The sequence below is a fragment of the Stomoxys calcitrans genome, chromosome 5, assembly GCF_963082655.1.
Source record: "Stomoxys calcitrans chromosome 5, idStoCalc2.1, whole genome shotgun sequence".
In the NCBI taxonomy this organism is placed as follows: domain Eukaryota; kingdom Metazoa; phylum Arthropoda; class Insecta; order Diptera; family Muscidae; genus Stomoxys; species Stomoxys calcitrans.
In genome coordinates this window covers 149005842-149030917 of record NC_081556.1, presented here as the reverse complement: position 1 = coordinate 149030917, position 25076 = coordinate 149005842, and the positions used below count along the sequence as shown (strand labels likewise).

General features: G+C 37.5%; 1 protein-coding gene across 2 annotated transcripts in view; it reads right to left on the bottom strand.

The window, feature by feature from the left end:
* LOC106084632 (G protein alpha o subunit) overlaps positions 1-21753 on the bottom strand; it is a 162934-nt gene extending 141181 nt beyond the window's left edge. The window contains exons 1-2 of one of the 2 annotated variants that reach the window (XM_013248468.2): positions 21635-21753; positions 7891-8291 (exon numbers count right to left, since the gene is read on the bottom strand). In XM_013248468.2, the coding sequence (XP_013103922.1) occupies positions 7891-8008 (118 nt within the window). In that variant the 5' untranslated portion in view covers positions 8009-8291; positions 21635-21753. Of the gene's footprint in view, positions 1-7890; positions 8292-21497; positions 21517-21634 lie in introns of those variants that run through there. The other variant, XM_013248470.2, reaches the window with a different exon arrangement.
* Positions 21754-25076: the final 3323 nt, after the last annotated feature.

Genomic DNA, 25076 nt, shown 5'->3' with positions numbered 1-25076 from the left:
CATCATCATCATTATTACAGTCATAGTTGGGGTTTTGAGGCATTGCGGATTGTTTGCTTGTGTTGTTGGTGTGCAACATTTACTTACTGTCGGTCTTCTGCATGGACCTTGCGCCAAACAGTAGCAAAAACAACAACAACACAATAGTGAGTGCATGCAAAACAAGACAACCTCTTGGTTTTTACGCCTAAAGACATAACGATGGGGAGTTTAATGAGAATCACATGCAGGCGAAGACCTATGATGACGATGATAATGACGACTACGTTGACAAGGCATGACAAGACAAGATAAAAATCAACAATTATTTGAATTTTTACAGTACAAGTACATGGAAAAACAGTTTTTTTTTTGTTAAAGTACAATGTTGGGATTCTTGTCATTCTTTGACTTTGTATGATAGTAGCAAACGAGGGTAGCAAGAGATGGTTTAGTTGGGACGACAAACCTTATTTGAGGAGACAAACCGTACTTGGATTTTCCCAAAATAATAAATAAAAAATATTTCTTCTGCAGTACTCAAAATGCATTTCAAATTTGAGTTTCTTATTATTTTCGGTATTTTTTTAACTTTTGTTAATAAAAAAATTTTTCTTTAACTTCAAGTTGTTACCCTCCTCTTTTTCTATAAAGCACAAAAACCAAAAACATGAAAGGGGATCATTTGAACCCTGCTGAAGTGAACTAAAGTGGATTGCAGTTAAGTGAAGCGCCGCATAGAGTAGCGCAACATTGCACTTGCTGGAAATTACAACAGTAAATGTATGGGAGTCTATGAAAAGGAGGCTTTTGAGAGCACAAACTGTCACCCATGATGGCAGTAACATTTTTCTTAGATCTTTTGTTCATTTTTTTCTTTTTGAACAGCACATACTTGTAGTCTACTTGAAGTCATCGTCGTCACCATGGTTGGCACGTCATTGTCGCAATCGTGACAATACCAGGCAACAGCAACAATAGGTTATTATTTGAATGACTGCAACGAGCAAGAGCATTTTTTCACATGGATTAACCAGTCGCCACCATCATCATAATCATCACTGTTGCAAATCCCCCCGAACCAGAGCCATAGGAAAAGAAACAGAAAAGCTGCCCACAATTATGGAGACACCTTTCCTGTCATCATAGGCACAGTGGGATGAAACATAATTTTCCATATATATCTAAAAATTAAAAAAAAAAACAAATTGACAAAATTCCCATGGGAAATAACAGTGTTGACAAAATTTTCTATAGGAAATAATTTTTTTTTTTTTATAAAATTAACATTTTTATAAATTTTTTATAGAAAAAAATGTTGACAAAATTTTCTATAGAAATAAAAGTGTTGACAAAATTTTCTATAGGAAATAATTTTTTTTTTTATAAAAATAACATTTTTATAAATTTTTTATAGAAAAAAATTTTTACAAAATTTTCTATAGAAATAAAATTTTGACAAAATTTTCTATAGAAATAAAATTTTGACAAAATTTTCTATAGAAATAAAATTTTGCCAAAATTTTCTATAGAAATAAAATTTTGCCAAAATTTTCTATAAAAATAAAAATTTTGCCAAAATTTTCTATAGAAATAAAAATTTTGCCAAAATTTTCTATAGAAATAAAAATTTTGCCAAAATTTTCTATAGAAATAAAAATTTTGTTTAAATTTTCTTTAAAAATAAAATTTTCACATTTTTTATAAGAATAAAATTGTTGTCAAAATTTTCTATAGAAATAAAATTTTTGTCAAAATTTTCTATAAAAATAAAATTTTGACAAAATTTTCTATAGAAAAAAAAACTGACAAAATTTTCTATAGAAATAAAATTTTGACAAAATTTTCTATAAAAAAAATTTAACAAAATTTTCTACAGAAAAAAAATTGTCAAAATTTTCTATAAAAAAAAAATTGTCTAAATTTTTTATAGAAATAAAATTTCTGTCAAAATTTTCTATAGAAATAAAATTTTTGTCAAAATTTTCTATAGAAATAAAATTTTGACAAAATTTTCTATAAAAAAAAATTAACAAAATTTTCTACAGAAAAAAAATTAACAAAATTTTCTACAGAAAAAAAAAATTTGTCAAAATTTTCTATAAAAATAAAATTGTTGTCAAAATTTTCTATAAAAAAAAATTTGTCTAAATTTTCAATAAAATAAAATTTTTGTCAAAATTTTCTATAAAAAAAAATTTGTCAAAATTTTCTATAAAAAAAAATTTTGTCAAAATTTTCTATAAAAAAAAAATTTGTCAAAATTGTCTATAAAAATAAAATTTTGACATTTTTTATTAAAAAAAATTGTCAAAATTTTCTATAGAAATAAAATTTTTATAAAATTTTCTATAGAAATAAAATTTTGACAAAATTTTCTATAGAAATAAAATTTTGACAAAATTTTCTATAAAAATAAAATTTTGACAACATTTTCTATAGAAATAAAATTTTGACATTTTTTATAAAAACATTTTTGTCAAAATTTTCTATAGAAATAAAATTTTGACAAAATTTTCTATAGAAACACAATTTTGACAAAATTTTCTACAGAAAAAAATTTTGTGTTTGTTTGTTTGTTCCGTATAGACTCAAAAACGGCTGAACCGATTACCTTGAAATTTTTACAGATTGAGTAGGTTGGTCTGGAAGGAAACATAGGCTATATAATTTTTTTGATATCGGGAGGGGGCGGACCCTCCCCCTTACCACCATAGTACAACCCAAAAATAAAAGTGAACCGATCGGTACAATATGGGATTCGAATGAAAGGTATTCAATAGGAGAGTCATAATAAAAGTTGGGTCCAATTACCTGGGGGACCGCCCTTGAGGACTTTATTTGACGACCATGACAATATGGGACTCAATTGAAAGGTAAGGAATAGGTCTTATAATTTATTGATAACGGAAGGGGGCGGACCCTCCACCGTTACCCAAAAACACCCCCAAAATCAAAAGTGGACCGATAACGACAATATGGGAATCAAATGAAAAGTATGCGGGAGTAGAAAAGGAATCTGGCGAATCAATTTTCATCAGATTTTGGCTGAAATTTGGTACGTGGTGTTCTGGTGTGACTTCCAACAACTGTGTTAAGTACAGTCCAAATAGGTCAAAAACAGATACATGATATAGCTCCCATACAAACCGACGTCCCGATTTCACTTTTTGAACCCTTACAAACCGCGATTTTTATCCGATTTTGATTAAATTTTCCATGTAGTGTTCTGTAATGGTTCTCAACAGCTGCGCAAAGTACGGTGCAATTCGGTTATAGACCGAAGATATAGCACCCCTATTTTAGCAGAATCCATGGTGGTGGGTTCCCGAGATTCGGCCCGGCCGAAGTTAGCACGCTTTTATTTGTTTCTATTAAAAAAGGATTAATTCAAAAATTATCGATAAAACTTTTATCAAACTTGAAAAAATGTCTGTTATCAGTTGTCAATATTTTAATAAAAATTCTTTTACTTTTTTCTGTTTTTTTTTTCTAATCCTAACCCACTGTGTAAAGCCTAACCGCCAAGCCAACCGCCATCATATGTTTATATCGATCGATGGCAAAAAAAAAAAAAACTCAACATATTAGGTCTCCATTTTGAAATGAGAAAAAAACCTTATCGCCTTGCTGTCATAATTTGAATTTTATGGCAATATTTTTGCCGTTTTTGTTTGTTCTTCACTTTATGAGTTATTGTTGATTGTTAGGATATTCACCACATTGGTCTGCCACAAAGGCACCTCCATCAGAGCCTGCCATTATCATTGCCAGGAAATGAGGAATAAATATTACAAGTCTGGGTGGGCTCAATAAAATGTATGTTCATGTGGTGGTGGTGCTAGCAACCGACTACATGACAACTTGTGTCAAATGGCAAAAAGAATCTATTTGTTGTCTTTTTGATATCCTTTGGCTTCTCTGCTTTCCTTAGTCCCTGCACTTGTATTGGCAACGAGTGAACAGATAAAAAGGATTCCATAAAACGTTCTGCCATTCTGCCTGGATTCACACTTCTTTGGCTAGGCGTTAGTGTGCAAAGGAACACTCGCTGTCGTTTGGTGATGTTGTATGGGTGTATGGGTTGATGGTCTTTGCTTGTGTTTGTGTTTGTTAATAAAGATTTATGTCTTGGAAATCGCTATAAATTTTATTTAGATTCGCTATTTAATACAGTCTTGTTAAACACTTTACTGCAGTATTTATTGTAATTGGATATGGGATTTGAAATCTTTGAACTTGCAAAGAAAGGGAGAATAATCCATAAACTTAATCAACTGTCTACAAATTTGATTTTAGAAGAAATAAAAATATTTTCAAAACAAATTGATGAGAGAAACTGTGGACTTTTGTATTAGGAAATGTTGTATCTTTTTTAGGAATGTAGAATTTTTTATACAAAATATGGTTCTCCCAATATACCAAAGACTTTTTTATATTAAAAAACTTTACTGAAGATTTTTTTTTCGAAAAAAATTAATTAAATTTTTTTTGAAAAAAATTACAAAAAAATATTTTCCTAAAAAAAATTACTAAAATTTTTTTTAGAAAAAAAATTTAGTTTTTTTCCAAAAAAATTTACAGAATAATTTTCCTAAAAAATTCTTCAGAATATTTTTTTTGGAAAAATTTTTCTGAAGAATTTATTTAAAATTTATTAACGAATTTTTTTACGAAAAAAATTATTAAATAATTTTATTTTTAATTTTTAACTTAGCACGCTTTTACATTTTTTTTTTTTTGATTTTTAAGTAATTTTTTTTTTTCGAACAAAAATTCAAGAAATAAAAAAAATTCTCAATAAATTTTTTCGAAAAATTCTCTTACAAATTTTTTTTTGAAAAAAAAACTACAGTTTTTTCCGTAAAAAATTCTTAAATTATTTTCTAAAAAAATTTTTTTTTTGTATTATTTTGGAAAAAATTATTTATAATTTTTTTTCAGAAAAAATTTTTTTACTTATTTTTTTCAGAAATCAGGTAATTTGAGTAAAAACTGTGCCCTTAAGGGGTTCAAGACCGATTCAGACCATTATTGATACCCATGTTGAAGATGAAGATGAGAGAAGTCGTTGTACAAAATTTCAGCCAAATCGGATCGGATGATACTTGAGCGCCCTCTAGAGGCTCAAGTAGTCAAGATCCCAGATCGGTTTATATGGCAGCTATATCAGGCTATGTTCCGATTTGCGCCATACTCAGCTCAGTTATTGGAAGTCATAACAAAGCACCTCATACAAAATTTTAGCCAAATCGGATGAGGGTAGCACGCTCTATTGGCTCAAGAAGTCAAGATCCAAGATCGGTTTATATGACAGCTATACCAGATTATGAACCGATTTGAATCATACTTAACACAGTTGTTGGAAGTGATACCAAAATACTACGTGCAAAATTTCTGTCAAATCAGACAGGAATTGTGCTTTCTAGAGGTTCAAGAAGTCAAGACCCAAGATCGGTTTATATAGCAGCTATATCAAAACATGGACCGATTTGAAGCATACTCAGCACAGTTGTTGGAAGTGACACCAAAACACCACGTGTAAAATTTCATTCAAATCGGACGAAAATTGCGCCCTCTAGAGGCTCAAGAAGTCAAGACCCAAGATCGGTTTGTGTGGCAGATATATCAAAACTTGGACCGATATGGCCCTTTGACAATCCCAACCGACCTATACTAATAAAAAGTATTTGTGCAAAATTTCAAGCGGCTGGCTTTACTCCTTCGAAAGGAGTAAATCCAACACGCAGGGGATGTCCCCCATATATGTATGCAGTTCATTGGGTTGGCAATTAGGAAAGTTAAGGATTGGAGGGGGGAAAGAGGAAGTAGTGTTTATTGATATTAGTCCTAAATTTCTGAACGTCAATGTCGGTGGGATAGACATTAGCTGGGATAGACATTAGGTTCGGACGAAAAATTAATTTTCTCGGTAATGCATGGTCCGGTCGACTGGCCAATCGATTACAAACGGGTGTGAGTTCCTGGCAAGTCTTGTGAACATCCAAACGCCAGGGATAAGAAGACGAATATCCCTGGAACACGCGCCATGAAAATAACGATAGAGCAATACAACGCTACCCACATGCCGACGATGTTCAAGGGAAGCAATAAAGTTGGATATCCTACTGTCCCCAATCAACACCATCGCTCTCCGTTGAACCCGGTCAAGTAGCTCCAAGGATGATTTTGGAGCTCCTGCCCATATATGAAAGTTATATTCCATCCTCGGCCTGATGTAGATAGTATAGATATTGAGAAGATCAGAAGAGGTGAACTATTTCTGGCACCCCTTAAGAAAGCCCAAACACTTGAATGCTTATTTCGACACTTCGAATACGTGTTTTGACACCGGACATCACATTGTATCTTCATGCCCAGAACATGAAGAGCATCTGACTGCTCAATATCTATAAATATCGACGATTGAAGTGGACCAGTGAATCGCTTGTGAGACAAGAAACAGCACTTCCTCTTCTGTGCGTTAAAGTCTACTCTGTTCATTCTACCCCACTCGGAAATGACCAACAAATCCTGGGAGAGCATCTCATCCATAATGCACCTCCTGTCCAAAATTTCTTGAGAACTGGGTCTATGGTCGAATGAATATAAATGACACAGACTACTGTCATCGGCAAATGAGTAGACTGGATTCGAAGTCTGACCCAATAGATCGTCAATGAAAATAAGAAAAAGGGAAGGGAAGAGGACAGAGCCTTGAGATCTGATGAGAACCCATCTACTCATCTGATGAGAACCCATCTACTCATCCGATGAGAACCCATCTACTCATCTGATGAGAACCCATCTATCTGAGAATGCTCGATATAAATCGAACAAAGTTATTACCGACACCAAAAGCGATATACTTTGATAAAAGTGCACCGTGCCAGACCCTATCATATGCCTTGGAGATAGGTATATCAGGTTATGGACCGATTTGAACCACACTTCACACAGTTGTTGGAAATCATAACAAAACACCTAATGCAAAATTTCAGCCAAATCGGATAAGAATTGCGCCCTCTAGAGGCGCAAGAAGTCAAGACCCAAGATCGGTTTATATGGTAGCTATATCAAAACATGGACCGATATGGCCCATTTACAATCCCAACCGACCTACACTAATAAGAATTATTCTTTCATTCAAGCGGCTAGCTTTACTTCTTCGAAAGTTAGCGTGCTTTCGACAGACAGACGGACAGACAGACGGACGGACATGGCCAGATTGACTTAAAATGACATGGCGATCAAGAATATATATACTTCATGGGGTCTCAGACGCATATTTCGAGGAGTTTACCCCCAGTCCTGTGGTGGAGGGTATAAAAAACAGTAAGGAATAGCATCACCGAGAGTACGTACTACTCTCACTACATGGAACCTAGGTTGAAATCTAGTCAGACTTTTACTGCATACCCATTGAAATATTGAATAGGACCACAGCCTTAAAAGGCCATATCTGAAGAAAGATATATTTGGGAGTTATATCGAAATTTGAACCGATTTTAATGAAATTTTGCACACGTATTGGGACGTTGCATTAAACATCTCATGCTAACTTTTTGCAAAGATCTGACCAAAATTGTGGCTTCTACAACCTTAAGAGGCCATATCGGATGAAAGATATATATGGGAGCTAAATTACTAAAGTGTATAAAAAAAATACTAAAAAGTTTTTTGCCAAAAAACTGTCCAAGAGAGTTTTTTATTTGGCTGATTTGACGTTTTCTAGGGTTTCCCATTGTGGTGTAACCCATCATTTCTGGGAAGAAAGCAAAACCGTATCCTAAAAATGAGTCAGAATGCCAATGCTGCATGCAACAGGACATTTTGCCTCACATTTTAAGAAAAATATTTTCTTAATTAGGCTTAATTTAGACTTATTTTTAGTAGACTTAGAAAACTTACCAAGTAGCAAGAGTTTGATATCCTTTGCCGCCTGTATGCCATCCTCTTTGAGATTTTTCTCGATTTGCTTGGAGCGTTGTATGGCAGCGCGTTCTTCAGCGGATGTTGTGCAGCCCATCTTGTCTTTCTTGTTTTTTTCTTTGCTGTTGTTCTCTAGCTTGGTCCAGAAAAGAGTTCTCTTTGCGATTATATATGCACTCACTGACACACGCACACACACCTAAACACTCTTGAAGCAGCAAACTGAGCTGATAGTTTCTAAGGATTCGTTTTTGTCGTTTTTTTTGTGCAAATTTCTTACTATTTGTGTCACACTTTTTGTTGGATTTTTTTGTTGTAGTTTCTCAGTTTTATTTCATTTATTTTCTGGCGATTGCTTGAGGGGATTTATTATTTAGTTACTACGGAGGGTGGAGGAGAAAAAACAAAGATTCTGTTTAAGGCAAATTTATCACGTCAATGTAATTAAAAAGAACGCTTGGGGAAAATATTTTTACCACATGAGTCATCAGTCATCAAAGTTTTTGCATGGATGTACAACAAATAAAATCATGAAAATAGTTTCACAAAGACCGTGTCCTTCATTTCTCTTTTGGGACACGCAAATAACGCACAAAGTTTGTTAAGGTGTCACTTGCAGTCTCTGCCCTCGCAGATGCTTTTGTTGTTATAAACACACACACTGATAAGAGGTTACACACACTAATAAGAGGTTACCAAAACAAAACAAAAAAAGTTAAATTTTTCAAAAAAACAAAAGCTAGATAAATAAAATCGGTTTTGTTGACATTAAGTAGTTTCCGGAAGTTTTTTAATTTCCGGAACAGCAAAAACCACCATGACTTTCGCTAAAAATTTACCCTTACTAACTGAGTTTATATTTCAATTATTTTGGCCTCAAGAAGTCATATAGAGTTGTCGGTACTTAGGGGGACCTATATCACCATATTGACCGATTCGGATAAAACGGATTTTGTAAGTCATGAGATAGGGGTTTGGGGCCAAATTTCACCCAAATCCGATGAAAATTGAGGCTCCTAAGGGCTGAAGAAGTCGGCACCGGGGATCGGTTTATGTGGGGCCTACATCTGTTTATAGACCGATTCGGATCGTACTTAGCATGGAATTTGGAAGTCATAACTTAAGTCTTTGTTCCAAATTTCAGCCAAATTGGATGAAAATTGAGGCTCAAGAAGTCAAATCCGGAAATCAGTATATATGGGGGCTATATCTGTTTATATACCGGTTCGGATCGTACTTGTCATGGATGTTAAAAGACATAACAGAAGTCTTTATTCCAAATTTCAGCCAAATCGGATGAAAATCGAGGCTTCCAAGGGCTCAAGAAGTCAAATCCAGAAATCGGTTTATGTGGGGGCTATATCTGTTTATAGACTGATTGGTATCAAACTTGGCATGGATGTTGGAAGCCATAACTCAAGTCTTTGTTCCAAATTTCAGCCAAATCGGATGAATATTGAGGCTTTTAGGGGCTCAAGAAGTCAAATCGGGGGATCGGTTTATATGGGGGCTATATCAGTTTGTAGACCGATTCGATTCATACTTGGCATAGATGTTGGAACTCATAACTCAATTCTATGTTCCAAATTTCAGCCAAATCTGATGAAAATTGAGGCTCAAGAAGTCAAATCCGGAGATCAGTATATATGGGGGCTATATCTGTTTATATACCGATTCGGATCGTACTTGGCGTGGATGTTGAAAGACAGTCAGTATATATGGGGGCTATATCTGTTTATAGACCGATTCGTATCGTACTTGGCATGGAAGTCTGAAGTCATAACTTAAGTCTTTGTTGCACATTTGAGCCAAATCGTATGAAAATTGGGGCTTCTAAGGGCTCAAGAAGTAAAATCTGGGATCGGTTTATATGGGGCCTATATTTGTTTGTAGACCGATTCGATTCATACTTGACATGGACGTTGGAAGTCATAACTCACGTCTATATTCCAAATTTCAGACAAATCGTATGAAAAATTAAGGCTTCTAAGGGCCGAAGAAGTCAAATCCGGGAATCGGTTTATATGGGGGCTATATCAGTTTGTAGACCGATTCAAATCGTACTTGGCATGGATGTTGGAAGTCATAACTCAAGTCTTTGTTCCAAATTTCAACCAAATCGGATGAAAATTAATGCTTCTAAGGGCTCAGGAACTCAAATCCGGAGATCGGTATATATGAGGGCCATATCTTTTTATATACCGATGCGGATCATACTTGGCATGGCATATTTGGCGATTATCGATAATTTGCCAGCTCTAATGTTAATCGATCTACTGATTTTTACTTCTCATTTTCGCTTGAAATATAGCTGATGGGATTGAACGATAGTATCGATACAATTGATATTTATTATTAGAAATATCGAATATTGCGATTATCGATAGTTTGACAGCTCTTCTTCATCGGGTCAATGCGGTAGGTTCAACCGGCTGCGATGGGATTGTAGCAAGGCAGATTTAAAAAGGTAGTCTCACGCGAACAGCTTTTAACAGGCGGCCAGGTTTAACGGTATTAAGATGTCAGATTTTTTTTTTCATTCTCTTTGTTGTTTTCTTTCTCGCATATTCTTTGCTCATGTAGGCACACATATACACACACACGTACACAAAATATTTTGTGTGTGTTGGGAAAAACGCCGATCGGTTTGATGACAAGATGGCAGATTTGTGGTTGTTGTACAAATGAGACCAGCTTTGTTTCGCCATGGGATTGCAGCTGAATGTGCGAGTCCATGGCGTAATGATTAGGGCTAGCAACTATTCCAAAATAGCTGGTGTCACATTTGACACCTTTACAAGTCCTTGGCAAGTGCAACTGGCATATGTGACAAAATCGGGAGTGGAACAAAGAACCGCAAGGTTAGGTTAGGTAAGAGTGGCAGTCCTTTACAGACTCACTTAGACAATTTTTAATCCATTGTGATACCACAGTTGCGACAGACCAAGGCTTCTGGCGGGAATCGAACCCACGACCCCTGCACTGATAACCCAAGCACACTACCAACCCGGCTACCGGGGCGAACCACAAACTCCTTGCCGAAAGTGTTTAGGAAAATTGTTGTCCTTTTTTTTGAAAAAAAAAAATATTTTGTTCAATTTGTATTGAAATTCACTTGAAAACCTTTTCCAACGAACAAAAATTTCGATCCCATGAAACATTTTAATGAAATTAAACTATAGGGTTGCCCATAAAGTAATTGCGGATTTTTTAAAAGAAAGTAAATGCATTTTTAATAAAACTTAGAATGAACTTTAATCAAATATACTTTTTTTACACTTTTTTTCTAAAGCAAGCTAAAAGTAACAGCTGATAACTGACAGAAGAAAGAGTGCAATTACAGAGTCACAAGCTGTGAAAAAAATTGTCAACGCCGACTATATGAAAAATCCGCAATTACTTTTTGGGCAACCCAATATATGGCAAAATAAACAGGAATTTATCCCATTTTCTGGTTGTTGTAACCACATATTCATGTGGAGTTGGGGGTCCTCGTCAAACTCCTGTAGGTGAGCAAGCTCGTTCCGGTCCAAAGGACCGATCGCCACGGGAACAGGGTGGCCATTGGTTATTAAAAGGCGCCAATTACCCGCCTTGTCATATCGAGCATCATGGGCACATAGTATTTGTGCAAGAGCCGGTGCCGCCCGACCTTTCACTGAGACTCTCCGCTCGATACCGCTGATTGTCCACCTACTCCGTATGGGGCATTCCACTATCCGAAGCCTGTGGACGCGCCCGGTAGCTCGCAGCTAAACTTTTCGTGAGAACAATAAACACTGAGACTCTCCGCTCGATACCTGCTGGTTGTCCGCGACTGCCGTTGCTGCTACTCCGTATGGGGCATTCCACTATCCGCAACCTGTGGGGGCGCCCGTTAGCTTGCAGCTAAGCTTCTCGTGATAGCAATGCACACTACACTGATCAGACATCAATGTTCCGGCCTGTGCGGTGGTAACAGCTATCCCATGCCCATTTTCTTGATGAGTCCCTGTTCGAGAATTTGTCAAACATACATCCAATATGTCATTCTGCTTACAGTCACTTTTTGATATCTTTTTTGCAAAAAAAAAAAAAAAACAAATTTGGCAAACACAAGCCTCCACCCCCCACTTAATGATGCCAACTCCTGCACTAAACTTTCACAAAAGAAAAAAACCCCAATTGCTAGAAATATGCCAAATGTTTATCGAAAAACAAAAAACCAAATTGACAAAGTCATTTCATGCCATGGAAACCAAATAATTCAAGCTCCACTTTACCCACTTCCCACGAAAAAATTGGCTATGCCTAGTTCCACACTAGCTGAGATTGGTTGGTTAGGCTTGGGCGAAACGAAAAAAACCCAACCCACTTGTTATCACATTACTACTACACAGCACTCGATGAGGAAATTCCTTTCTTCGTTTTCATCATTTTTCAATCTGGCGAATCAATAAAGAAATGCAATTTAATGAAAATGAAAAAAAAAAAAAAGGATCATAAATACGAGTGAGTATGTGTTTGGAAAAAGGACTAACTTAACAAGGATTGCATGACTTTTTTCCGCTCGAGCAGTAATTCTAGTGCAGAGAAAAACATGAAATTTCCATTAACCCCATTGTAGTACGGGCAAAGATGGCATATAGAATAGAATTTTTTGCCTTGATTTTATAGTTGTTGTCATTACATATTGGAAAGGACGTCAATGAATGCCGCCATATTTTGCAGCACTTCACAGCGTAAGGACATTGAGTTTTAATATTTTATCGAGGGGGGCGTTATGTGAATAGCAAATAAGAAATGTATAATAGGTATAGTAAAAAACCTAAACCTCGTGGACCTCTTGACACATACTCTCTGGGAATCACTTCGATGGTAATAAGGTTTACTCTGAAACCCTCAAAAAATCAAAGCTTATTTAGTTCCCGATATTAGTTCAGTATGTGAAATAGGCAAAGCTTAGTTTGAAGTATAGTGATGGTCTGCCAATAGGTTACGTGTTGTTGTAACCCTGATCGCTGTAATATTTATTATACTGTCCCAGGTATGGTCCCTAGATTTAGGAATCGGGCCGCTTCAATTGGAGTGGTCCACAGTGACTGCAGTTAGATTAGTTCATTTCGATGGACATGCAAATAGGTGGCATCGAACGATAAGAATTTAGTTTGCTGCACACATCGGATCTTATTTGGGCCAAATTAGTTGTGGTCTTCTTGGCCAGAATTTTTGTTGTCTACAATAAATGGACGCCCGACATGGTTATAAGCTCGGCCGTAGGAATGTGTTAGCGAAAAAGCCAAAAAGCGTGGCATGAATGGCCGTATCAAAGGCTTTCGAGAGGTCAAGGGTTAAGGGCATCGTCTTATCGCATAACCTGACCTGATTTAAAACACGTTTATTATATTGGGTTGCCCAAAAAGTAATTGCAGATTTTTCATATAGTCGGCGTTGACAAATTTTTTCACAGCTTGTGACTGTGTAATTGCATTCTTTCTTCTGTCAGTTATCAGCTGTTACTTTTAGCTTGCTTTAGAAAAAAAGTGTAAAACAGTATATTTGATTAAAGTTCATTCTAAGTTTTATTAAAAATTCATTTACTTTCTTTTAAAAAATCCGCAATTACTTTTTGGGCAACCCAATATATATAGTCATAGCGTGCAAAGTACTTGGAACCCATGCTGATGCAAATGTCTCCAACTGGATTCGATAGGAGAAGTCCCTCAAGCTACTGGCAAGAGAAGGGATATAGGTCTGCACGACTCTCCTTTACTCGAGCCCTTTTCAGGCTTCAGATGCAAGATAACTCTGCCAAATTTGCTTTACTTGATCTTTCTATCGGTCTTTTGGCCTTCATGGTTTGTGTTTTCCATCGTGATAGCCTTCAAAAGTCTTCTTCGCTGGAGCTTCTTCATCCATTCTGACAACATGACCTAGCCAGCGCAACCATTGTATTTTAATACGTTCAACTATGCTAACATCGTCATACAGCTCATACAGTTCGTGGTTCATACGGCACCGATACTCTCCATTCATACGGCACCGATACTCTTCATTAATCCAAACTGGTACATACATTTTACAAAGAATCTTTCTCTCAAACACTCCAAGAACTATCTTGTCTGCTTTCACAAGTACCCATGCCTCCGAACCATATACCAACATGGGTAATATCAATGTCTTGTATAGTGTTAAGCTTCGTCTGTCGAGGTGATATAGTTTCTAAACTGCTAGCTTAATCGAAAGTAGCATCATTTTTCTCTATCTGCTCGGTTGTACAAGACTTTATGGGAGTTGATACCATCCATTTTATCTTATCTCCATTTACTGCCAGACCCATTTTCACTAAAACACATTCGATTCTTTCAGAGGTTGCGGTTACTACTGAACGACCCATGATATCGATGTCGTCGGCATAGGTGAGAGGCATGTGTTCGCTAATTGGCACATTTTGTCTTGTCTTTCCTTCTTCTCTACGGTACATAGTATGCTGAGGTTCCAACAATTGGGTACACAAAAATCGCTAAAGAATTTTCAATTAAAAATTTAATTGAAAATAAAATAAATTCCATTAAAAAGAACTATTGATTCAATCATCTAGCCGTGATTGAAATTTTTATAAATTTCATTAAAAAAATTAATTGAATCAATTAATACTTTTAATTGAATTTGAACAAATTTTCAATCATAATCGTAATTGAACTTTTTTTATTTTCAATTAAAAAATTAATTGAATCATCTTTTTTTTAAGTGAAAAATGTTTGCATTACAAATTAGTCTTAGACCCCCTCTTTTATAATATCTGCATTGGAGGCCACCGTAGCGCAGAGGTTAGCATACCCGCCTATGACACTGAACGCCTGGGTTCGAATCCAATTTTTAACGTTGGTTTTCCCCTTCTAATACTGGCAACATTTGTGAGGTACTATGCCATGTAAAACTTCTCTTTAAAGAGGTGTCGCTCTGCGGCAAGCCGTTTGGACTTGCGAGGAGGCCCCTTATCATTGAGCTTAAACTTGAATCGGACTGCACTCATTGGTATGTGAGAAGTTCGCCCCTATTCCTTAGTTGTTGTTGTAGCAGTGTGTTGTACACTGAGGCGGCAGCCCTTGCCGATGAAGGACTTCATCGGGTCAATCCGATACGTACAACCGGCTGCCATGGGATTGGCATTCCTTAGTGGAATGTCCATGGGCGACATTTGCAATTTTTCCTGTATATCCTTTGATTGATTTTACTTAATCGCCTTTGTCAATACCGCTATTATCGTCCCCTGCGATATCAATGGAAGGAAAATTCAAAAACGTACCACATTACGACAAATCTATAGAAATTCCATGGCAGCTGTTGAAATTTTGCACAATCATTTCTGCTATTACCTTCAAACATCCAAGCCAAGTATAACATAAATCGATCCATAACCTGATATAGCTCCCATATAAACCTATCTCTCGATTTGACCTATTGAGACCCTATAAGCTTCAAGCGAGAGATAGGTTTCAGGCCATACTTGGCTTAGATATTGGAGGCAATAACAGAAATTATTGAATTTGAGAGTAGTGCTTATTGTAATATCACTGAATGGGCTCTTATGGGGTTTTAAAATTACAAAATTCAGAAAAAAAATAAATTATCGTACAAAATTTCAGCCGAATCGAATAAAAATTGCATTAATTAGGGTCTCAAGGGCTCAAAAGATCAGTTTATATGGGAGCTACATGAGGTTATAGACTGATTTCAACCTTAATTGAAGTGTATGCTGGCGGTCATAGAAGAGGTCAGGAGCTCAGCGCCCACCGCTAAAAGTAGAAGTGGCGTAGATCATATTGACTTCATATTTTGTCAACGTCGTCTTGATGTCCCCACAGTCGCTTGTGCAACATTTTAGAGACCTAGCTGCCACCTGTGATTTGTTGCCTCTAAAACTCTTCATCGGGACAATAGTGCGTCGCCTAAAGTGATTGAGGTCCTATCATCCCTCTTGCAGAGGTTCGCAAATGACCTAACAGTAGATCACAGCTTGCCAATGTCAACGTCTAAGTTATTGGGTTGCCCAAAAAGTAATTGCGGATTTTTCATATAGTCGGCGTTGACAAATTTTTTCAACGGCTTGTGACTCTGTAATTGCATTCTTTCTTCTGTCAGTTATCAGCTGTTACTTTTAGCTTGCTTTAGAAAAAAAGTGTAAAAAAAGTATATTTGATTAAAGTTCATTCTAAGTTTTATTAAAAATGCATTTACTTTCTTTTAAAAAATCCGCAATTACTTTTTGGGCAACCCAATATATTGCTCCATGGAGTGATATGGAATCTGCCTCTGGACCCAACTCCGATGTTCACGTGTCTTATTAAACTAGAATTTTGCAAAGAATGCTCATTGCAACAACAAAAGCCATTGACTTTAAATTCTAAAATAGCAATTGCCATTTATTCAAATTAATAATAACCGTTTTTAGCTTTTGCTAAAAGTCAAAACCGCCAACATCACGCGCCACACGTATTTATTAACGTTATTATTCAAATGAATATTTAGATTCATAAACATCGCAGATGTTCAGAAAAATATCCAAAGCAAAAGCTTTCGTACATACCTTGATGCTGTTGTTGTTAGAAGCTTTTACCGTTATGATAACCAAAACACAACGGGCAAGTTTAAAACAATTTCAATGATATGCAAAGTTGAAATAAGCGGCTGCCATATATTTTTGGCTGTGGAAAACCACAATATTACAAATAAACTTGAATGGAACACAAATGGCGTTAGGCAAACAAACCCCCATCAAATCATCAAATGAAAATCATACCCTCCTACCGGCACGCACCCTAGAGTCCCATAAACATATACCCCCCCATTTAGGATTCGCTCTTTATCTTATCGTGTTTATTTTTTACTTCTGTTTAGCAGCAATACCAACAAAAAAGGATCAATTGATGAGATAAACTTATGATAGATAATTTCCTAAACGGAATTTCCACATGTGCGACAGCAAATCAAATGTGAATACCAGGAACACGAGGAGGGGGGAGTGGGTGTAGTTAGGTAATTGGGTAGACCAACTAGGAGTATAGCAGGCACGGAAGGCCATATTGATTGTTGATTGATGGAGAGCAGCGGCAAAGAAGCCTACGATTTTATTAACTGTGTGTTGCAAAACCAACCAACCGGAAATAGGGAACGATATGATTGAGGCAAGGCAAAAACACAGAAATTGCCTTTTCAATTTGCCGTTCTTTGCCTTGTCTTGGTGGCATTTAAGGCAAAGGCAAAGAGAAAAGCAGCATCTTAGATTTTAATAAAGAAAAGCGAGAAGAAACCATCATAATTGAATTGAAACCAGGAGTCCTTTTAACGCAAAGGTGAAAGTTTGTTGTGTGAATCAACCAAGCGACAAACACTCAAGGAGAAAAAAGCAAATGAAAACAGGTAACATACGAGTACATGTATGTACGCATTGTAGCATGAGCTGCCACTACAATCGTTTTCCCAACTAGTGCTCCAACACCATACCACCATGTGTGTAGGTTTGTATGCAGGTATCTATATTACATTCCATTCAAAGTCGCCATACGGTGTGTTGTGACAAATGCCATTTAGTCCTTTCATCTGCAAAAAGTTAAGTCTAACACCATTAGCATGGAGCTGTGACTCTTCGACCATCCGAAGATGGGAACTCGTAAAAAGCACTCCTTGTTTCAGTCATTTCGCCAGCAGTCCATCTGGTGTACACTCTCCCATGAAATGAGTGCGCAACCCACTCCAAAGCTCCCAAGGAAATGGGAGGTAGCAGCAATGGGTGAACATGGAACATACACACACATAAATCCACACATACTTATGCACAGGCGAGTACATTTCATCCTATTCAACCATACAGTCAGCTAGCAAAGCCACCCAACTAACAAAAAGCCCACCAAGGTATACAAGTAGAGTAACAGGGTTGCCATCTTAACGTTTTTAGATCAATTTTGCAGGGGTAGATTTTTAATTGAAAAATCGGATCATATGGGAGCTAATCTATAATATGGACACATTTAAAGGTGATTATGGATACTTTTGACATTTGGATCGTACATACCTTTAGATGAGAAAAAACAATTAATAAACATGCCCTATCAGTGTCACTTTAAATCAGTGATGGGCACAATAACACAGTTGAAATAATAAATTGTATTTGTATGAGGGGTAGTAAAAAGAACTGGCAAACTGGTGTCGATACTATCGTTAATTTCTCATCACCTATTTTTCAAACGAAAATGAGAAGTAAAAATCAGGAGATCGATTTATACAGAAGCAATATCAATGTACAGACCCAATAAAACCAAGTTTAATAAAGTCAGTTGGAAGTCATGAGGGAAATCATTCTACAATATGTTAGCCTAAACGGATGAAAATTTAGTTTTGCAAAAAATTTCACTTTTGCCATAGTATCCATTGGAAAAATACCAACCGATATTCAGCCAAAAACTTTAATATCGATAGTGTCATCGATATTTTGCCAGCTCTAGCAGTAAATCTAGACCTATTAACCAAGTGTAAAATAAGAATGGACCGAACGAAGGCAAACGAGTTGCTTTCACTGTCCGTATGCCATGACCGCGGATATGCCATGACCGCGGGATAGGATTTCAAGCAAGTGTAAAATAACAAAGCTATGAAAAATAAAGACAATGCGTAGACCGAACGAAACATACAGTAGCAGTAACAGCACATCATCCCAAATATTGCCATGAAAGTACCCGGAAATGCATCGTTCAATGGTCAATGCAATGGTCTGTAGGTCAAGTTCGAAAATATGGTAGACATGATCAGTTATAAGAATATAATGGTCGCTGCATCCAGGAGACGAAGCTTACCAACATCCGCAACTGGCAGTTGTCCCGGTTACAATGCTACTTAAGGATCGCATACGAAGTGAAGGTGGTGCTAGTATTCTTTTAAAGCCATTGGGAATGTATGGAGTTGAGTGCTACAAGTCTGTAACTGACGAGATAGAGCTATACATCGTTTCCATATAGCCAGTTGGTAGTTGAGCCCAAGGTCATAAGCCAGATATCAAGTTACCTAATTCGATCACGTGTTATGATACCTTCTTCGGAACGCGAGTTCTGAAATTCTCTTCTAGGTAACGAGCATGAAGCATAGAAAGCAGATTGAAAGCTCTACGTTTTGCATGTTTGCAGCAGTTCGCCAGATATCTCCACTGAGTGACCTGGTTACCGACATTTATTCTCTTCATTGACCGACAATCAAACACCATAGCCTCAAAACAAAACCTCTTGAAATGGCTTCAGAAAATATACCAATGGCTTCTTTTGGGAAGAGTTTGCAAGACATTTTCTAGCATAGGCATGGGAACACGCAGGCTAATGTGAAGAGATTTGTCTCTCAAATCCTACGGACTGAGGAATGAGGGAACTGAATATGGAAATCAACAAGATAGTAAGGTAAGGAACATAAGCGGTAAACCTGAGGCATTGTAACTTAAATACCAGTACTATTGATAAGAATGAAACAGGCAGTTCCCCAGAGTGGGCTCATTTTTTAATTTTTACAAAATCTTGCAATCTTACGTCTCTTTATCTTAATACCTCAGTGTACCACTAGATGGCCTACGTACAGTGTAATCAACTTCGTGTGGTGTTATACTACAAATCTACTTAACTTAATTGATTGTATGTGTTTCAATGCCCTCTGTTAGAGAGCCCATCGCTGAACTAAAAACCCAGCGAAGATCTGCCGGGCGGCTCCACAGATTGCGGATAGTTTAACCACGGTCAATCTGTAGTATTCGGAGGAGAGTCTAAGTGAGGGTCCGTGCGGCAACAGCTCTTACCTAAACACTTAGTTCTGTGATTCTTAATATGACAATGCGAGCTATTGGCGCCTTTACAGTATGAGAAAGCTGGAAGCACCACACAGCTATGAGGTCTGATCTGTGTGATGTTCATCCCTGTCACAAGAAGTTTAGCTGGGAGGTATCGCGTGCGTCCACGGATTGCGGATAGTGGAATGCTCCATACGGGGTAGGTGCAACGGCAGTCGTGGACAATCACCGGTATCGAGCGGAGAGTCTCAGTGAGAGGCCGGGCGCCACCGTCTCTTACATAATTACTGAGTGCCTATAATGCTCGATATGACAAGGCAAGTTATTGAAATAACCAATGGCCCCGCAGCGATGGGTGCTTTGGAGAGGAATAAGCTTGCTCACCAATAACAGAATGATGAGATTCGCCAACACCACATGCAAATGTGACTACAACAACAACGATCCCGCAACGATTGGTCCTATGAAACGATCTTGCTCTTGTACAGCTTGACGAGGAGAATCGCTACCACCACTTGCGGATGTGCGGTTACAAGAACAACATCTATATTAAAAGCATCTCAACGAGTTCGCGAATTGACCGAAAAGTTCTTAAATTAAGACTGAATAACTTAGATGATAGTCATGACTTCATTTGTCAACACATTGTAGTTTCAAAAAAAATAATTAAATAATACATCGCTGCATTTAGAATTCCCAACTGAGATTATTTGGTGAACAAAATTAGATAAACAAATGACAACCTGTGGCAACTCTGTTACCGACATACATACATTTTCCACCACCAACACCACCCCCAGCAAAAAAACAACGGCAAAGTGAAATATTGATGGTTGCTTTCAGGAAAAAAAAGAGTACAAAGGGGGAGTAGAGCTGGGCAAGAGAGATTGCGAGGGAAACGAGGAATACACAGAGTATTGTTGAATGTAGAGCTCACACACAACCAGAGAGTGAAAATTCAATACCGCCTAACGACGGCAAACGAACACCATATGTGAGATCTGGTATCATGGAAAAAATCTCTCTACTCCAACAAGGATATGACAGGATAATCATGATAATGATGATTGTAGTCGCTCGGACGCGCCATACACGCACCAAATACAATAAAGAACATCATGACCATGTTCATCATGATGAGGATGATGATAATAATTTTCACTCTCTCTATCTCTCATCCAAATGGTGCGGTGTGGCGCTCTGCTCTCTGTCGTTGGGCCACAGCGACAGAGGCACACAGTAACGGTGGCGGCGGGTTGGTTAGCAGCTGCTACAAATTTTATTCACAAGTATACACAATTACAATTTTTTCATATTCCTCCCAAATTGTAGAAAATCTCATCCATTTGGAGCAGCCACAATGGCCACAACAGCAGTTGGCATTAGCATGAAACATGGATGAACAAGTGGCCATTCTTTAAACTCCTTGCTTGCCACCAACATTATTAATTTTCCCAATTCACTGACAACTCCCCCACCATATCACCACCCTAAACTATAAAATTCACACACATTTCGGTGTTTTTGTTTCGCGTTTTTCGCTTATGCTTGACACTCCACACACACACAAACACGCACACTCAGCGGCACACTCGGGAAAAGGGTGTAGTATTTTTTTCACTAGGATACATGTGCTGCTTTGGGGTTCCTTTGGGTCATCACGATTTTTGCATATATTTTTCCAGATTTTCATTTGTTGTACATTTCCACTCAATGCGATTTTCTTCAAATATTTTTCCCCCTGATATGATGTTTGGTCATGTATATATGTGTGTGTATATACATTGGGGGAGCTTTGCAACACTCAGCTCCTTTTTTGCAGCAGCAGTTAACACTATAGTTTTCTTTACTCGCCCCAATGGATTGTGAATTTTTATTTGATTTCGTTTTGTATGAAACTTTTGTTGTTTCTTTCTTTACATTCAATTACCACACTTGCTACGTTTATTCGTTTATTGCACACGTTATTATTTTTTGGGGTTTTTGGGTTTCTAACGATTTTTGTGCGAAATTATTATTTCTCCGTTCGTACCCGCAAAACTTACTTTTTTCTACCTTAGCCAGGGTTGCCTATGCCAACAGGGTTGATTAATTGCAAAACAATACGACACCCTTTATGGTTGCTTGTTTGCGTAGTAAATATATATCTCTGACCAGGGTTGTATTCTACTGTAGTACTGTATTGTACGGTAGTACTGTATTAAAATCTCAAAAGTGGGGTAATGGATGGTGGTTGGTTAGTTTCAAATGCGACAGGGACTGCAGGACGTTGGTTGGAAGCAATAGCCGTTCGTACCCAGAATATCGTGGAAGGCAACGGTAGTTCATTGCGGAAAGTTAAGCCCTCCAGAATTTGGCAACTTGGTATATGTCGTGCACTCACTCGTTAGCATGTGAGCAAGAAAGTCAAAAGAGAATGAGAGCGTTGAGCTTTGTTTTTGAGCGTTGCATTGGAGAATGCAACTCTGCAAACAAATCCCACAAAAGCAATAGGCAAAAGTTCAAACAATTTTTAACTTTGAGGCCTAAAACCATTACTTCACCTTCGGCTACACAGAATGACGCTTGATTTCAGCCGTCAAAGTTGGAAATTCTTCTACGGGTATTCATAAAACTTATGAAGATTTGAAATAGGTTTATCTGACAAATTTTTTTATATAACCACCAAATAAACCTATTTTAAGGCTTCATTAAGTTTAATGATACGGCCGTTTAACTTTTTCGTATTGCATTTATGGGATTTGTTTGCAGAGTTACATTTTTCAACGCATCAAGTTATATTTTTACATTTTTCAATGCAACGCTCAAAACAAGGCTCAACGCGCTCATTCTGTTTTGGCCTTGAGAAGGAGAGTGAGGTGACTGTTGTTTCCTGTCGCACCGATGATTCAATGACATACAAAATTCAGATAACAATTGCGGCTTTTAGGTGTTCAAAGCTTCAACTTGGAGATAGAATGGTTGATTTTCAAGGGAGCCGATTTCATTTCAACAAAATTTGAAATTGGACATTTTTGTAAAAAGGTCTGTAATAATGTCTCAATATAATTATATATCCGTTGGTAAATGATATGAAATACATTTCTATATTTATTGCGATCTGGATGGTTCAACGGTAGGAACTAGAAGGTATCTTCCTTCTTCTGTTCCTGTGGTATCACTATGGACGAAAACGTCTTAGTGAGTCTGATGGCAGACTGCCACTTAAACCTAACCTAACCTGCACATGCACATCTATACATTGATGAAGAATGAAAAAACGATGAAACCATCACCACATGACGGGAAAAATTCACTAAATACAGCGCATCTTCGATTGCGACGGTTCACCCAGCGTATAAGATAAACGATCGATCCAAGAAGCGAACATAGTTATGACCATTATCTTGTTGCAGCAAAGATTCGCACCTGACACTGCACTTAAGTTGGACCCAAAAAATTTAATATCAAAAGCCTCCCTCAAGGAACTCATGATACGACAAGCAGTGTCGAAATGCTTTTGAACCCAAAAATTTAGCTTACCTGCAGTTAGTAGTAAAGCAGGGGAGAAGAGAGGGAGAACAGTGAGAAACGGAAAGATGTAAGTTTGAGCGAATATAGCCTTTGACAGCCCTATACGCTCAAAGATGATTGAATCCATACCTGAGTTTGGTACGCCTCTAAAATTTGAAGCGTCTTTGCAGGTTGACGCTATCCGCAATACTCGTTCATCAGTTAAAATACCTCTCTAAACCGTTTAATACCAAACGAGGTTTTAGACAAAAGAATAACTTATGGTATTATTATACGAGATTCTGGATATTCACACCTGCAAGATTCAACATTCGCTGAAGAACCCATGGCACCACCAGCAGACAAAGATCCAAACGTTCGCAGGCACAACTACATGTGGTCAAAGGATAATCATACCCCGCCCAGAGATATCAGGGTGGATGGACATGATCTGGAGTGTGAGGTTCAACGCTACAAGGGAGAACCTCTAGACCTGGCGGCGTTCCAAGCGGGGGTACATGCCATTTACGCAGCCACGGTAGCAGAAGCAGTGAGCAGCTACAGAATGAACGCAGTGCTTTAATATCGACCTCACCCATTGCAATTGAAGAATTAAACTTTCCTCGGCAAACCGGCGTAGTTCTAGCTAAATTGAGTTCGGCGGATGCAGCTGCTTCAACTCAAACTCGATGCCAGCTTCTTCAATGAGTGTCCCAATTGTAAATTGGGACCACACGACACACGCCATCTGTTTAACTGTTGCGTCATTCCTACTCGACTTAGGACAAGAAATCTCTGGACACACCCCAAATTGTGGCAAAACTCCTAGACCTGAATATCTAACAGAACCCAGCAGACGAATGCTTGGAACTCAACTTGACAAAAATCCCATTTTTTGCATAGCAACTGATAATGTCAACTTTTGTTGGAAGTTACCATCCCTAATGTAAAGTTGTCAACTGATAAGGCAATTAAACTGGGTTTGGCTCAGCCAGACTTAACACACTTTTACTTGTTATACCCACCACCGAAGGATGGGGGAATATTCATTTTGTAATTCCGTTTGCAATACATCGAAAAATACATTTCCGACCCTTTAAAGTATAAATATTCTTGATCAGCGTAAAAATCTAAGACGATCTTGCCATGTCCGTCCGTCTGTCTGCTGAAATCACGTACAGTTTTTAAAAAAAGAGATATTGGGCTGAAACTTTGCACAGATTGTTTTTTTTTTTGTCCATAAGCAGGTTAACCTTGAAGATGGGCTATATCTTGATATAACCCCCATAAAGACCAACACGCCGATTTAGGGTCTTAGGCCCATAAAAGCCACATTTATTATTCGAGTTTGCTGAAATTAGGGACAGTGAGTTGTGTTAGGCCAATCGACATCCCACTTCAATTTGGCTCAAATCGGTCCAGATTTAGATATACCTGACATATAGACCGATCTCTCGATTTAAGGTTTTGGGCCCATAAAAGGGGCTTTTATTGTCAAATGTCGCCAAAAGTTGAGACAGTGAGTTAGGTAAGGCCCCTCGACATCTTTGTGCAATATGGGACAGATCGGTTCAGTTTTGGATATAGCTCCAATATAGACCGATCTCTCGATTTAAAGTTTTAGACCAATAAAAGGCGCATTTATTGTCCGATTTTGCCGAAATTTGGGACAAGGAGTTGTGCTAGGCCCTTCAACAATACTCTTCAATTTGGCCCAGATCGGTTCAGATTTGTATATAGCCGCCATATAGACCGATCTTTCGATATAAGGTTTTGGGCCCATAAAAGGCGCATTTATTGTCCGATGTCGCCAAAATTTGGGACAGTGAGTTAGGTGAGGCCCCTCGACATCTTTGTGCAATATGTAATA